The sequence below is a fragment of the Hyperoodon ampullatus genome (genome assembly GCF_949752795.1).
Source record: "Hyperoodon ampullatus genome assembly, chromosome: 3".
Classification (NCBI taxonomy): Eukaryota; Metazoa; Chordata; class Mammalia; order Artiodactyla; family Ziphiidae; genus Hyperoodon; species Hyperoodon ampullatus.
The window spans coordinates 19,296,066-19,312,225 of record NC_136916.1 but is presented as its reverse complement, the minus strand read 5'-3'; the positions used below and the strand labels follow the sequence as shown (position 1 = coordinate 19,312,225).

At 44.6% G+C, this 16,160-nt stretch overlaps 1 protein-coding gene across 1 annotated transcript in view; it reads right to left on the bottom strand.

Annotated features, from left to right (window-relative positions):
• The window catches only part of CCDC3 (coiled-coil domain containing 3), a gene marked incomplete at its 3' end in the record, with an annotated part of 98,087 nt that extends 85,637 nt beyond the window's left edge, over window positions 1–12,450 (bottom strand). Inside the window, exons 1-2 of the mRNA XM_079700134.1 lie at window positions 12,071–12,450; window positions 7,705–7,879 (exon numbers count right to left, since the gene is read on the bottom strand). Of these exons, the coding sequence (XP_079556260.1) occupies window positions 7,705–7,879; window positions 12,071–12,444 (549 nt within the window). The 5' untranslated portion in view covers window positions 12,445–12,450. The remainder of the gene's footprint in view (window positions 1–7,704; window positions 7,880–12,070) is intronic.
• Between the last annotated feature and the right edge of the window lie 3,710 nt (window positions 12,451–16,160).

Sequence of the window (16,160 nt, the reverse complement as noted above, 5' to 3'; positions counted from 1 at the left end):
TACAAGGAACTCATACAAGTAAACAGCAAAACAACAACCTGATTTAAAAATGGATGAAGGAATTGAACATACAAATGGCCAACTAATCATCAGGGAAATGCAAACCAAAGCCATAATGGGATATCACCTCATGCCTGTCATGATGGCTAGTATCCAAAAAATGAAAGATAACATGTGTGAGCAAGGATATGGAGAAAAGGGAACACTTGTACACTGTTGGTGGGAATGTAAATTAATGCAGTCATTATGGGCAACAGTCCAAATGGAGGGTCCTCAAAAAATGAAAAATAGAACTACCATCCAGCAAACTCTCTTCTGAGTATATACACAAAGAAAATGAAATCAGTACCTTTAAGAAATCAGTACCATGTTCATTGAATCATTAATCACAATAGCCAAGACATGGAAACAACCTGTATCCATCAGCAAGTGCATGAAGATAAATGTGGTAGATACACATACAATGGAATATTATTCAGCCATGAGAAAGAAGGAAATCCTGCCATTTGTGACAATACAGATGGACCTTGAGGGCATCATGTTTAGTGAGATAAGTCAGAAAAAGACAAATACTGTTTGGTCTCACTTATATGTAGCTTTTTTTTTTTTAAACCCACAATGAGATAGCACCACACACCTATTAGAATATCCTTTTTTTTTTTTAAACTGATAATACCTAGTACTGATGAGAATGCAGAACTGGAAATCTCATACAGGGCTAATGCAAATGCAAAATGGTACACTCACCCTGGAAAACAGTTTCGCATTTTCTGATAAATTTAAACATACACTTACCTTATGATCCAGCAAACCCATCCAAGGTATTTACCCAAGAGAAACGAAAATTTATTTTCACACAAAAACCATACATCTCTATTTAGAACAGCTCCAGTAGCCTAAAACTGGAAACAACCTAAGTATCTCTAACTGCTGAATGGATAAATAAAACTGTGGTACAGCCCTATAGCAGAATATTCCTAAGCAATAAAAAAGGAGTGAACTACAGATACATAAAACATAGACAAATCTCAAGTGCTAAATAAAAGAAGCCAAACTAAGAAAAAAAAAAAGCAACATACATGATTCTATTCACATGATATTCTGGAAAATGCAAAACTAGTTGGAGAAGCAACCAGAGGTTCCCAGGAGCTGAGGTTGGGGAAGGGTCTGACTATATGGCAGCAGCTCAGGGGAGGGTTTTGGCAATGATGGAACTTTTCTATATTGTGGTTGTAGTTGTGATTATACAACCATGTGTATCTGTCAAAACATAACGGTACATGAAAAAGAGTGACTTCTGCTACATGTGGATTTTAAATATTAATTTAGAAATCAGAAATAGAGAGGGAGAAAGAGGAGGCCTCTGCTCACTAAGGCCTCAGAGCTCCCTGAATGAGAGATAATACATTCAACAAATGTGTAAGACACCATAAAAACATACCAAATATACAATAGTGAATAAAACAGATAACCCTGCCCTCGAGTAGTTTAGTCTACTTGGGAAGACAGCATCTGATGACTAGGAAAACAGGGACCAAGAGGCTTTGAACAGGATGGCTGCCATCTTTATTTATTTATTTTGGATGGCTGCCATCCTTAAATACAACAGCCACCCCCCACCCCCACCCAGCTGTTCTGCCCCCTTCACCTGCAGCCTCATCTGTATTCAACCCTCCACAGCCAAACGTCCTGAAGGAGTTGTCCACTCCCACTATCTCCATATCCTCGTCTCACCCTCTCCTCACACCCCACAACCTAGATTCTCCTCCCTCTATGGAACTGTCCTCATCTCTGCCACCAAAGCCGAGTGGTTACTTGACTTCATCTTACTTGACTTCTCAACAGCTTTTGGTTCTGTCGATCACTTATCCTTCCGGAGACACTCTGTGCCGTTGACTCTCCTAGTTTTCCTCTTACCAGTCTGACCGCTCCTTCTCCACCAGTGTTAGCATTCTACACCACTCAGTCCTGCCCTAGGGCTTCAACTCTTACTCTAAGCCCTCTCCCATGGAAGTCTCATCCGTGTCCAGTTTCAGCTGACATTAGTTATCGATCAGACACAAAGGTATATCTTCTAATCAGAGCTCTTCTCAAAGCTCCAAACAGACACAACCACCCATTCAAGATCTCACATGGATGGCTCAAGGGCACCTCAACTCAACATGTCCAACCCTAGACTCATGAATTCCCTACCAAACCTGTCCTATCCCCATTTATCAGTGTTAGTTCTGGCATGCAGTCAGCCAGGAACACAGGAGTTATCTTTGACCCTCCCACCTCTTGTACCACCCCAATTCAAACCGTCATGAACATCTACCGATTTTATTTCCTAAATCTCTCTCAGGTTTGCCTACATCACTCCACCCCCATTGCCTCCACCCTGGTCCAACATCTATCTGGTAGCTTTCTAACAACCACTACCTGTTCTTACCATATCACCTGGATCCCCTCCAATCCAGTTCCCTACTCCTGCCACTTTGGGTGGTTTTTGTGTGTGTGTGTGGGTGTGTGTGAATTTGCTCCCGTCACCCCTTGCTTTCAAAACATCAAGGGTTTCCCATTACTGTAGAACAAAGCCCAATCCTCACCAGAATCTACCAATCCCTGCATGGTCTGACCCCACCTACTGCTCTGGCCTCATTCTTCTCACTCACTCCCTTTCCTCCAGCCACAGGAGCTTTCTTTGGTTTCCTCAAAGGCACCATGGACCCTGCTACCACAGAGCCTTTGCACAGATTCTTCTCCCTCTCTGGATTGCTCTCATTTCCCAGTTACCCCAACATTAACTAAGATACCTCCTCATCCATCAGATTTTAGTCCCAGTATCAATTCAGCAGAAAAGGCTTTCTTTACCCCTAAGTCTAGATCAGACACCCTGATTATTTCCTTTCTTTTCCTTGGAGCATTGATTTCCATTTTAAATTATAAAGTCATTAACGTGGTCTTTTGATTGTGTCCACCATCAACACTAAGACTATAAACTTCATGAGATCAGGAACTTTGTATTTTGCTCAACACTGAAACTCTAGTATCTAACACAGCAGCTGCCTCACAGTAGGCACTCAATAAACATTTGCTAAAGTTTGGACTTGGGACTTCCCTGGTGGTCCAATGGTAAAGAATCTGCCTTACAATGGAGGGGACGAGGGTTCAATCCCTGGTCAGGAAACTAAGATCCCACATGCCACGGAGCAACTAAGCCCGAATGCCATAACTACTGAGCTCGTGCGCCTCAACTAGAGCCCATGTGCTGCAAACTAGAGAGCCCACACACTCTGGAACCTTCGCGCCACAACTACAGAGCCCACATGCCCTGGAGCCTGCGCACCACAATGAAGAGCCCGTGCACCACAACAAAAGATCCCGCATGCCTCAACGAAGATCCCACATGCCGCAACTAAGACCTGATGCAGCCAAAAATATATAAAATAAAATAAGTAAATAATAGATCTTTAAAAAAAAAAGATTGGACTCAACAATCCCACAAAATGAGGTATGTATAATGTTATACATGTCCGCACTCTATGTAATATCAATGGATTGGAAACAGCATAACTACCTATCGACAGGGGACTTGATTAAACATATACAGTGAGGCATTCATACAATGGAATACTATGCAGCAATTTAAAGCAACTTACATGCACTGATATGGAAAGATGTTTAAGATCTACTTATGAATAACGCAGGGCACAGCAAAGTGTGCATAGTGCAGTGCCACTGGTGTCAAAGACGACAATAAATCATGTTTGAATTGTTTGTTGGACGAGAATACTCATCGAACGTTTACAAGAAACTGTTAACAGTGGTTACTTGTTTGGAGGGTAGGTGGGAACTGGGTGGATGGGTGTCAGAGGTGGGAGAAAAAAACTCTACTGACTACCATTTTGTACTTTTAGATTTGGGAATCCACATGAACATGGTTTATAATTCAGTAAACGATTTTTTTTAAGTGCTCCCTGGCTGGAACCCAATAAGTTCTATTGAATGAATTACAGCACACATGACAGCTTCCTCATCACTGTTCCCATCTCCAACACATATCCCTGTCACCACTGCTGCCACCACTCTGCCACTGCCCCGGGAAGAAGCAGGAAGCTTTTTTAAAGCTACATATCCTTTACATTTGAAAGCCCTACTTTCTAATTACCAATTTACAGTGAGCACTCTTTAGACTTGACAAAGTGCTTTCAAACATGTGCTCTAATTAGGTCCTTATAACAACCTGAGACAGTTTAGACGTTTTTAGCCCCATTTTATAGATTAGAAAACTGAGGTTGTGAGACATTAAGGGTCCTGCCTGAGGTCACGCCTCTGGAAATGGCTGAGCCAATCTCAATCTCCTGATGAAAAGTCGACGTTCCTTCGGATGCAGCTTGGAGGATGACAGCTCCCCCACCATCCCTCCTGACTCCAAAATGGGAAAACAGAAAGATGGCAGCAGGTCTTTCACAGATTTTACTTCAATCCCATGACATTCTAGAACAGTGTGGATCAGTCTGGGTATTGGTCCTAGGGGACAGGACATGCTGAGAGGGGAAAACAGACAACTTCTGTTTTGATTGTTAACACTCACCCAGCAGGGAAGAAAAGAAGGAAAAGCTTCTTGGCTGGTGTGGAGAGAATCCTGCCAGAAAATGGGATGGATGCTCTAACTTGCCAAAGACATCCCCCATAGTCCCATTAACACCATGATACTGCACCAGAGAGACACTAAACACTTAGGAACGCTGCTGATTTCCTGGCAACTTTTGTTTGTTTGTTTTGGTTTGGTTTTTTTGTGGTATGCGGGCCTCTCACTGTTGTGGCCTCTCCCGTTGCGGAGCACAGGCTCCGGACGCGCAGGCCCAGCGGCCATGGCTCACGGGCCCAGCCGCTCCGCGGCATGTGGGATCTTCCCAGACCAGGGCACGAACCCGTGTCCCCTGCATCGGCAGGCGGACTCTCAACCACTGCGCCACCAGGGAAGCCCTCCTGGCAACTTTTGAAAGCAAGATTGTGTTTCTACTGTCTGAGGCATGGGTGGAACGTTTGAGGGTGGAACTAGAGAATGGGAGGATTCGGCTGCTGAGGATGAGTTGCGGGTCACCCTGGGTGTGCATCACAAAATGTTTCCCTACGTAGTTTCCTCTGGTTCCATTTCTTAACCTCCAGATGGACCCTAGAGTCCCAGATTCATGTGGTGCTCCGAGTGAGTGAGAACTATGAGACAAAAGAAGGAGATGTGCCCTTCACAACCAGAGCCTAGATCCACCGTTCAAGCTGACTGGGGGCTTAGAGAAGAGCAGCTGCAACAGTGGAAAGGACAAGAACTCAGCTTTCCTCCAGGATTTATCATCATCTAAGATATGGCACGTAATTCAAGAAAGCCATGTTAACGTGCGACATCCAAGGCCATTCATAAAGGTCTCAGAACAAATGAAGGATTCGTGTGTTCCAATTAGCAAGAGTCTAACTGGAGTAAAAAGGTGACCTGCACAGCTCCTCTGGTCCCTCCTAAGACAGAGACCCCACCACCTTAGGAAAAACATAGCTTCTGATGTAATATGATGTGTTTAGACTGCCTAGGAGAGAAAATAGCATGCTCACCTTCAGACAGAAAAGGCAGAGAATTTTTAGCCTTTTTTGGAAGAAAGGAGCAAGTAATTGTCAATAACTCTTCATCTAACTCTGAGATCTTCAAGTCACAGCTACTTTAATCACTCCAGAGGCCATAAAAATTTCTCAAGGAGTGTTGTAAAATGTAAATGCTAACAACATTTACCAGAAAGCCAACTTAGTTTTCGTTTAAACCTAAATTCTCAAATGAACTAGCTAATTTAATTTAGCTCTAATGTGGTACATTTCCAAATGGTCCAGGGATAAAAATGGAAAGAGCCAAAGTGTTGAAAAGTACAAGGTCCATAAACGCCTTCAGCTACACAGCAGCTCAGCAATCTGTAACAATTAACTTTCCTCCCCAGAAGCTTCTGACTCTTGGAGCAAATGCACACGCCCACCCTTTGTTGTCTAAGAGACCAGGGTGATGAAAGGGAAAAGGAATTCTCCCCAAGATCAACATCTGACCACCAGAAATAGGACTGCCTTCACACTGAAACAATTCTCCATGGTCCTATTGTTCTACTTTTTTCTAATGATGGAAAAATCTAATTCCAGGGAAATGTTAATAGCTTCATTATGTGACCACGGGGCTAATCAGTTATATAGCTAAAGAGTTTGGGGGCTAAGCTATAAGGTATTTTTGGAACAACATCTGATCTCTTGATATAAATCTATTGTTACCAAGGATTTAGTAGTTTAAGCAAAACTCCCACAGGATGGAGACCCAAAGGACCAAGACTAAAAGGATTTCATTCGGAACATGCTAAGGACTGACCCAGGCTGGGGATACTCAGGCTGATACTTGGTAGGTCCAGTTCAATGCAGGGTGGGTGCCAGCACCCACCACCAGATGAAGAGCAGAAAAACAAACTAACAAACAGGTGCTTGGAACCATGTTGGGAGCAAAATATAAGACAAGCACTCAGAAAATTCTGGCAAACCATGGAGGAAGGGTCAGAGAAGTCTAGATCTCTGTCAGTCGAGGAGGCCTAAGGAAGGAACCCTTGGTCATGTTAAGGAAGTAAGAATCCACATTTTTCCTTAGTTGGATGCACCTGACCATCATGAGAACAGTTTCTGGGCAAAGAACATGAAGAAAGCCTCCAGGTGTCAGGGAGCCCTGGGCAGAAGGTAAGGAGGTTTGGGCAAACAAGGCCACTCCCCTGGGCCAATCCACCAGACAAGAGAAAGTCACATCCCCCAAGGCCACCCCAGATAGGAGAAAAGAAGGAAGCCACCAAACATGTGCAAATTGACCCATTAAAAAAGTCCTTGTTTCAGGGGACACCCACATCCCCACATCAGAACTCTCTCCAGTGGTCTGTCACATGGTCCTAAAAACATCTCAGATGGGAGACTGGGAGCCATGGGCCACCACCTCCCCTGACCTGGTCCCACAATCACCACAGGTCTATTGTGGCAATGCCACTGCTCTGGGAAAGTGACAATCCTCAAAATGTCTCCACAACTCTGGCAACTGCCTCAGATTGAAGGATCCCTTTTATATTTTCATGCCCCAAACTACCCGACCCTTACATTCCACAATTACCTTGGTCACACTGTACCTCTACGTCTTAGCAACTATAGATAAGAATCATAGAAGTGTTAGCTATGATAATTATTTAAGTCCATTTCCTTAAGGGCCTTTTCTTTCCTCTTAGAAAATTCCTTAGAGCCCTATGCTATCAATAATAATGATAATAATAGTGATAGTAGTCATAATAGCTCATGTGTATTGAGCACTTACTGTGCTAAGGGCTTTACACATTTCCATTTCCTGCCTAGTTAAATCATGTCCCATCAGCCCTACGGGGTAGCTGCTACTATTGTTTCCATTTTACAGAAGAGGAAACTGAGGCACAGTGTGCCAACCTTCATCCCATCTTGTTCCCTCACTTTGTGAGGAACCCCACGCCAAACAGTAAAGCCTCAGAAATCCAAAGTTTATGAGCAGTGTTTGTTAACTGCAGGCAGGGAAGGGAGAAAAATACTCTTTGGTCTGGATTTTTGGAAGAGGACTCTTGACTCCCTTCGTCACAAAATGCACACAAGATGTAGCTATTCTACTATTTTGCTGTAGCTCAGAGTACAGCCAATTCTTACCCTAGTGTCTTCTTGGACCTCCCAGTCACTGGAGAAAGTTGCCAGTTGCTGCCCTTGGGAACAGTTTGAAAACTGGAAAAGGCTGGAAAACATCCTTCTGTTCTCTTGAGTGTCTGGAAAGATGGCATCTTGGAAATTGACTCCATGAGGCAAGAGGTTATAATTTTCATCCATCCTAATGGAAAAAAGGAAAAAAGCAGAGCTGTAGACTGGATACATATGGGGTGTACCATCCTGAATCAAGAGTCAACAGAAGACTGTGACAGTGTTGCCAATTTTATGACAATGTCTTTTTTTAAATTAAAGTATTGTTAATTTACAATGTTGTGCTAATTTCTGCTATATAGCAAAGTGACTCAGTTATACACGTATATGTACTTTTAAAAATATTCTTTTCCATTATGGTTTATCCCAGGAGACTGGATATAGTTCCCTGTGCTATACAGTAGGACCATGTTGTTTATCCATTCTAAGTGTAACAGTTTGCATCTACTAACCCCAAACACTCAGTCCATCCCTCTCCCTTCCCCCCGTCCTCCTGGGCAACAAGAAGTCTATTCTCTTTATCTGTGAGTCTGTTTCTGGTTTGTGGACAGATTCACTTGTGCCATATTTTAGATTCCACATGTAAGTGATATCATATGGTATTTGTCTTTCTCTTTCTGACTTACTTCAATTAGTATGATAATCTCTAGTTACACTCATGTTGCTGCAAATAGCATTATTTTGTTCTTTTTTATGGCTGAGTAGTATTCCATTGTATATACACCACATTTTCTTTACTCATTCATCTGTCGATGGACATTTAGGTTGTTTCTACGTCATGGTTATTGTGAATAGCGCTGCTATGAACATAGGGGTGCATGTATCTTTTTAAATTATAGTCTTGTCCGTGTATATGCCCAGGAGTGGGATTGCTGGATCATATGGTAGTTCTATTTTTAGTTTTCTGAGGAACTTCCATACTGTTTTTCATAGTGGCTGTACCAACTTACATTCCCACCAACAATGTAGGAGGGTTCCCTTTTCTCCACACCTTCTCCAGCATTTGTTATTTGTAGACATTTTAATGATGGCCATTCTTACCGGCATGAAGTGGTACCTCATTGTAGTTCTGATTTGCTTTTCTCTAATAATTAGTGACTCTCAGCATCTTTTCATGTGCCTACTGGCCATCTGCATGTCTTCTTTGGAGAAATGTCTGTTAAGGTCTTCTGCCCATTTTTTTGATTGGGTTGTTTTTTGTTGAGTTGTATGAGCTGCTTTTATATTTTGGAGATTAAGCTCATGTCTGTCACATCATTTGCAAATACTTTCTCCCATTCTATAGGTTGTCTTTTCTTTTTTTTAATGGTTTCTTTTGCCGTGCAAAAGCTTGATTTTGATTAGGTCTCTTTTGTTTATATTTGTTTTTATTTCTATTGCCTTGGGAAACTGACCTAACATCGGCACGGTTTATGTCAGAGAATGTTTTGCCTATGCTCTCTTCTAGGAGTTTTATGGTGTCATGTCTTATGTTTATGAGAAAAAGTCTCATAAAGGCGCAAAGTCTCTAAGCCATTTTGAGTTTATTTTTGTGCATGGTGTGAGTGTGCGTTCTAACTTCACTGATTTAGATGCAGTTGCCATTTATACGACAATGTCTTACATGGCTCTCATTAGAGGAGTGACTTTGTTTCTCTGCCTCACATCACATGAGTCTATTCTTAAGGTTTTCAAAAAACGTGAGCTGGGGAATGGGGGAGTGTGCGCATGTGTCTGTCTATTTGTGTCTCCCAAGTGGCCTTCCTTCTCAGAGTGTTTCTTGGTGAAAGGAAAGCCAGTTGTAATGAGCCGGGATTCAAGTCCTACCATTGCTACTTACCTCCTGTCTGACACAAAGTGAATTTCTTAAATTCTCTAAGCTTCAATTTACAAACTATAAAAAGAGGATGACAACAGCGCCTTATTATTTAATGGTGGTGTAAGGACTGCATTTTAAAAAGTAAGTAAAGCATCTGGCACAGAGTGAGGACAGTATGAAAGTTAGTTAATATTTTTACAGAGCTTCACGTAAAGTATCTGTTGGCAAGATAAAGTCAAGAAAAGGAAAAGGAGAGATGGGAGTTACCCTCCGGCCAAAAGGGGGCATTTAGGGGTCACCAGGGAGTCTCCACTGCCACTTTCTCCTGTGACACTGACCAGAATCTGTTCTCTTCTCAGTGGGTCCCAGAATAACAGAAGAGGAATGATTTGTATGCGGTTGTTAACATACATCAGGGCAACACAGCCCTGAGAAATAGAAATCTGTCAGACTACCATTTGACTCTGTATTTCTGCCCTAACGTTTTATAAACATGTCATAGCAAAAGATGAAAGAGTTGGCTGACCACCGCAGAGCCAGCAGACAAAACTGTATTTCATTATAAAATCGGAAAAGAAAATAATGTCTTCTCAAGTACTCCAGCTCTTTTTTTTTTTTTTTTTTTTTTTTTTTTTGCAGTACGCAAGCCTCTCACTGTTGTGGCCTTTCCCGTTGCGGAGCACAGGTTCCAGACGCGCAGGCTCAGCGGCCATGGTTCACGGGCCCAGCCGCTCCGCGGCATGTGGGATCTTCCCGGACCGGGGCACGAACCAGTGTCCCCTGCATCGGCAGGCGGACTCTCAACCACTGCGCCACCAGGGAAGCCCCAGCTCTTTTTTCTTGGGAAAATTAAGTTTTATTGTTGAATAGTTTTATAGCTGGGTTCCCAGTGTTTTCCCTAAATAAAGGCATGAAAAAATCTATGTGAAGTTTCTCTGTATCAAGAAGACACTGTCTCACTCCTTGCTGACTTCATTTAGAAACTCTTACTTCTCAAGCAATTAAAAAAACTCAGCTTAATCTAGCTAAACCACCCAAGCCAACACAAAGCACGCCATGTATTCTAAACTTAGATATTCTGGCTTCAATATGGAAAACATGTGTTGACATGAGCTTCCCGACGGCCCTCTGTGGAACTTACTGTTTTCTTTCTCAGTGACATGAAATCTCGAGAGCTAAAAGTGAGTCTGCAGGCCAAGGTCATGGTCAGTCCATATTTCCTTACTGCTACTCCAGAGGCTGGGAAGACTGGATCCTCTGGATCCCCTGAAGATCAAGATAGAGAGTGAATCCACGGCCCATCACAGCCGTGGATTCACTCGCTATCTTGATAGATACAGAACCTCAAAATGGAATCTAACGTATCAGTCTTCTCCTTCAACTGGAGACAACCAATGCATTTAGGGTTCCACCTGCTGTTTTTTATTTCAAACTTCAGTTGAACCCATCGTCTGAATTCTTATCCACACGCATTTCACCGTGACCACAAGACCAGCTTTCATGGAACTGCACGAGATTCCAGAAGTCTCCAATCAGACAGGGCGTCCTACCTAATTCACCTCTGTATTCTTCAAAGCCCTGTGACACCCCGCCCAGAGCCCTTACCGTCCTCCATAAACCTTTGCTATTTCGAAGAGCCTGGCATTGAGGTCTGCTGGCAGCTGATATGAGCTAACATGAGTGAAACAAGAAGACAACAGCTGGGCTGCATTCCACACCATTCCCATCTTGGCATTTAAGCAGGTGCGCAGAATAGAGTAACTATTCGTTCCCCATCTAACCTGAACCAGGTGTTTTGCATGAGTTACTGTGTTTTAGTCTCAACCAGCCTTGTTTCTCACATCATGAAGGTGAGGCTATTGAGGTTCTGGACAAGGTCAGTAACTTGCTCAAAATCATAGGGAGGGCAGAGCCAGAATTCCAGCAACGGTCCGATTTCAGAGGGGTTTTGTTTTGACCACCGCCCAGCCCAAACTACTCCCACCGAATCCAGCTTAAAATATAGGGTCCCACCTAAATTAGGGTTCCACCTGTTCTTTATTTCAAACTTGAGTCGAAGCCATCACCTCAATTCTTATCCACAAGCATTTCATCTGGACCACAAACCAACTTTCATGGAACTCAGAGAGGGCTCCTGCCTGATTTACCTTTATATTCCTCAAAGCACTGTGACCAGGGTCTCCCCGCCCACCCCCCGGAGCCCCCCGCATAAACCTTTGCTCCTGCAACAGGCTGGCTACTTGTTGCTGGAAACCACCTAGAGCTTTTGCCTGAAACATTCTTCTGCCCTTTAAGCGCAGGAATCATCCCTCTTTTGCCAAGTCTTAGCCAGAGGTACCCCGGATGTTGTAGACACGTCGGGAGGAGCAGGAAAGAGGCGAGTACGGGAAGGAGCCCAAGGCATCATCTAACATCGCACGCACGGCCAGGATCCTGTGGGAGGTCCTGATCCGGCTCCCAATAAAGGTGACCTCACACGCAAATGGCCGGGGGGGTGGTGTGGGCGGGAGGTGGCGGGCTCACCTGAGGAAGAAGAAATAGGAGTAATCCTGGACCACGGTGTGGGAGTGACAGGAGAAGTAGCCCAGGCCGGTGAGGTTGAGCCTGGAGCCCGCGGGAACCTCGAGCATGCTGCCCCACGCCTGGTCGCACAGCATCTCGATCTCGGCCGAGTAGAAGAGCCCCGCCTCGCCGGCCTCGTACTGCCAGGGCAGGTAGTTGTACAAGCCGTGCACCTCTTGGTGCAGCGCCAGCACCTTGGCGTACACGATGATCTCGGCCAGCTCGGCGCGGCAGCCCTCGCTCAGGGGTCTCCACTCCGAGGGCAGCTGGCAGCTGCGGGAGGTTCCCAGCCGGCCGGCCAGGCAGAGCGCGGCGAGCAGCAGCCGGGGCAGCATGCCGGCGGCGGGGCGAGCGGCGGGACCGGCCTGGTGGGCGCTGCGCCCGAGGCGCACTAGCCGGGGCGCATGGCGGGGAAGCCCGGGGCGGAGCTGGGGCGCCGGTGGCGTCGGGGAGCCCGGAGCGGCCGGCCCACGGCGCCGCCCCGCCGGCCGGGGAAGCGCAGCCCTGGGCGCTCGACGCGCCGCTCCCACCGCCGCCAGGATCAGCCGGCTGGCCCCAGCCCGTGACGCTTTAAAAAGGGCGCGGGGAGGGCCGACCGCCGCCTCCTCCTGCCCACCGCGGGTGGGGCGTGGGCGGCGGCGGGAGGGGCGGAGGCGGGACGCGGGCCAAGGACGCGCGAAGCTCGGGAGACGCGGGGCGCTGGACCCGTAGCCCCGGGCCAGGCGCGGTGTTTGGGGAGCGCCGGGCTCCGCGGAAAAGCCAGTGCTGGGAGCGGCGGCCCAGCCCTCTTGCAGCGCCCCGCGGACCGACTGGTCGAAGCTTTCCAGGCGCAAAACCTGTTCCAGATGTGGCATCCTTAGAATGATCGCTGTCAATTGCCATGATTACGCTGTATACGTTTTTGCATTTTCTGTAGTTCATTTAGAGTCAAATACATAGAAATCTAACTTTACCATCGCAGAGGTCAACTAGGAAATTCAATGTGATACAACAAACTTTTCTGGATTCATTCATTCTCTCTCTCTCTCTCCCCACCCCACCCCCTTATTTTTTAATAATGCTCTTAGGAAAGCCTTAAAGATTTGAAAAGCCAAAGCCAGACTGCTCTGATTTTGCTACAGTTACATGATTTCATGTTTTACATAATTCCTACATTCAGATTCTGAATACCCTTCACCTGAGAAATAAATTCAGAAGTAAATTGCAAACAGCTTTTCACAAGTCAATGAGTGGCTGTGAGGAGAGCCAAACTCCACAGTTAAATCTTTATTCCTAAACTCAGCAGTTCCTTTTATCTCCAAATTGCCTTAATTGCTCCTAATGTAGTAAGAAGAAAAAAGAGGATATTTATAAATATGTAATATTTTATATAGGCAATACATATACATAATATGCATATAATATACACATATGCATATGTCGTACATATTATATAATATATATTTATAATAAATTTATAAGCAAAACTGCCTTAAAATGGAAGGCTCTTTGTTCTGCAAGCATATTAACCAGGGTATCTGCAAGTGTAAATCTTAGAATCCAGATGAATTCTTCTCTGTACTGAAGGGAAGAGCTCTTAGGGAATTCTGGAAGGAAAGGTAAAGAGAAAAGAGTGTAGAGAAGCAGGAGAGAAAATTCCAAGGCTGGGGCCTCACCTCCCATGATCCCCAAACCTTCTTACCGTGATCCCTGAATCTTCGGTTAGGACAACTGAATTCGTGAGTGCTTCTTGTGACTGAAGCTTTCGAAAGGCAACTCTGGGGCACAGATCCAGCCACTGTGGGACAAGGAATGGGGAGGAAGAGTGTGTGAAAAGGGCAGCCTCAGGGAACCAGAAGACATCTTAGGGAGGGCTTCGGCATCTCAAGAAGTGGAATGACCAGGACTCCAGCCAGCGCTGCCCAGCTCCTGAGAGAATGGAAGGCTCCAGCCGACATGAGGTCACACTAATCCAGAATCTGATCAATGACTCAATGGACCAAATTCTTACTCCTACAAAATCATCTGTGATGAGCCTAAAAGAAGAAAGAAATCAGAGTAAAGAGCTCCTCACAGGTAATAACTAACCCCTGCATAGCTAGTAGTCAGCCTGAGGCCTCCATTAATTTTGTAGAAAAAGTAGTTATATTGAGGGGAGCAAGTGGACAGTAGTCCTGAGGGTATATGACTCCTCACGGCGACCCCACCCCCCCCATGGTAGGTACCAGACTTTCCCAGTGGCATGGAGGATGGCATCACGTGTTGTACTTCAGGACTGCTCAGTTGTCTCTCACTGAAAATGTGAGTTAAAACATTTCATGGTCACTGTCTTAGTCTGATCAGGCTGCCATAGCAAAATACCATAGCCTGAGTGTCTTAAACGACAAGACATTTATTTCTCACAGTTCTGGAGGCTGGAAGTCCAAGATCAAGGTGTCAGCAGGATTGGTTTCTGGTGTGGTTGCTCTTCCAGACTAGTATACGGCTGCCTCCCCTCTGCATCCTCACACGGCCTTCCTTCTGTGTACCTGCAAAGGGAGAGAAATCTCTGGTGTCTCGTCCGTCCTCCTCTTGTAAGGACACCAGTCCTATCAGATTAGATCACCACCCTTGTGAACTCATTTAACCTGAATTACTTCCCTAAAGGTCCTATCTCCAAATACAGTCTCATTGGTGGTTAAGGCTTTAAGATATGAATGTAGGGCAGGGAGGAGGGGACGGGAACAGGGGACACAATTTAATCCATAAGTTATTTAGCAGGTGTTCTGCAGGTTTGCTAGAGAAAAAGAGAGAGAGGATATAAAAGGGTTTATATTCCTGGCAAGCCGACATAGAGCAAGCATTGCCAAATTATCATATTAACAACTGCTAACATTTATTCATCGCTTACTATGGGCCAAGCACTATTGTAAGGACTTTGCATATTGTAATGCTCCAAACAACACTTTGAAGTAGGTACTGCTTATATAGAATAGATAACTAATAAGAACCTACTGAATAGCACAGGGAACTCTATTCACTACTCTGTAATGACCTATATGGGAATAGAATCTAAAAAAGAGTGGATATGTGTATATCCATGAGTCAGTACATATAACTGACTCACTTTGCTGTACCGCAGAAACTAACACAACATTATAAGTCAACTATACTCCAATTTTAAAAAATTAAGTTAAGAAAAAGCAGGTACTGCTATCATCCTCATTTTAGAGATAAGGGACTTAAGAACAGAGAGGTTAATTGACTTACTAAGATCACAGAGCTAGAAAGTGACTGAGCCAGGATTCAAACCCCAGCATCAAATTCCAGAGTCCATGCACTTAACTACAGCATTAAAATATGGACAAAACAAGCAATGTTTTAAAAGCATGAGTGGGCCCTTTATCAAGAAGTAAGTAGAGTATATGAACAATAATAACCTTCTCAGAATCACCAGTGATGGTTAAATGAGGCTGTAATTGGACTAACGTTAATTTTGTTTTAACCAGCAGCCCTGCTCTATAAGTTATTAAGTCTATTTTAAGTTAGTGCTATAACTTATGCAGACAAGAGAATAAGGAAGTTTTTCTTTTTAATTGTATCTTCAAGTGCTTCAGAGGCCTGGAAAACGTTTGTCCATTTCTACAGACCTTAAAACCCTGAATTTTCTTTCCATTTAGATGAACAAATAAATAAAAATCAGTATGCACGGCTGATGTCTCTCTTGTTGTATAAACCTGACAGAATCAAAACTCTTCCAATACCGCCCAGAATGTATTTTCCAGACACGAGGGCCTTTGAGAGGTTGTCCTTCTCCTGGATTCTTCACAGACACATCAGTCATGCTTTTCTTCTCTGTAAAGTCTGGCAGAGGGCCTCGCTGATTGGGGTTCTTCACCTGGAGCCCTGGGTGAGCAGCTCCTCTTTGGGGACTAAGAACTCCAAACAAGCAGAGCTCAAGATAGTCAGGATGGGAAGCAAAAACTCTATGACTGAATCTACGGGTTTGGTGGCAAACAAGCCACTTCCACCCCTGGATTCCAAGACCCGTATATTCTGGCTATGGGGGAGATAGCACCATATATGTTCTCTG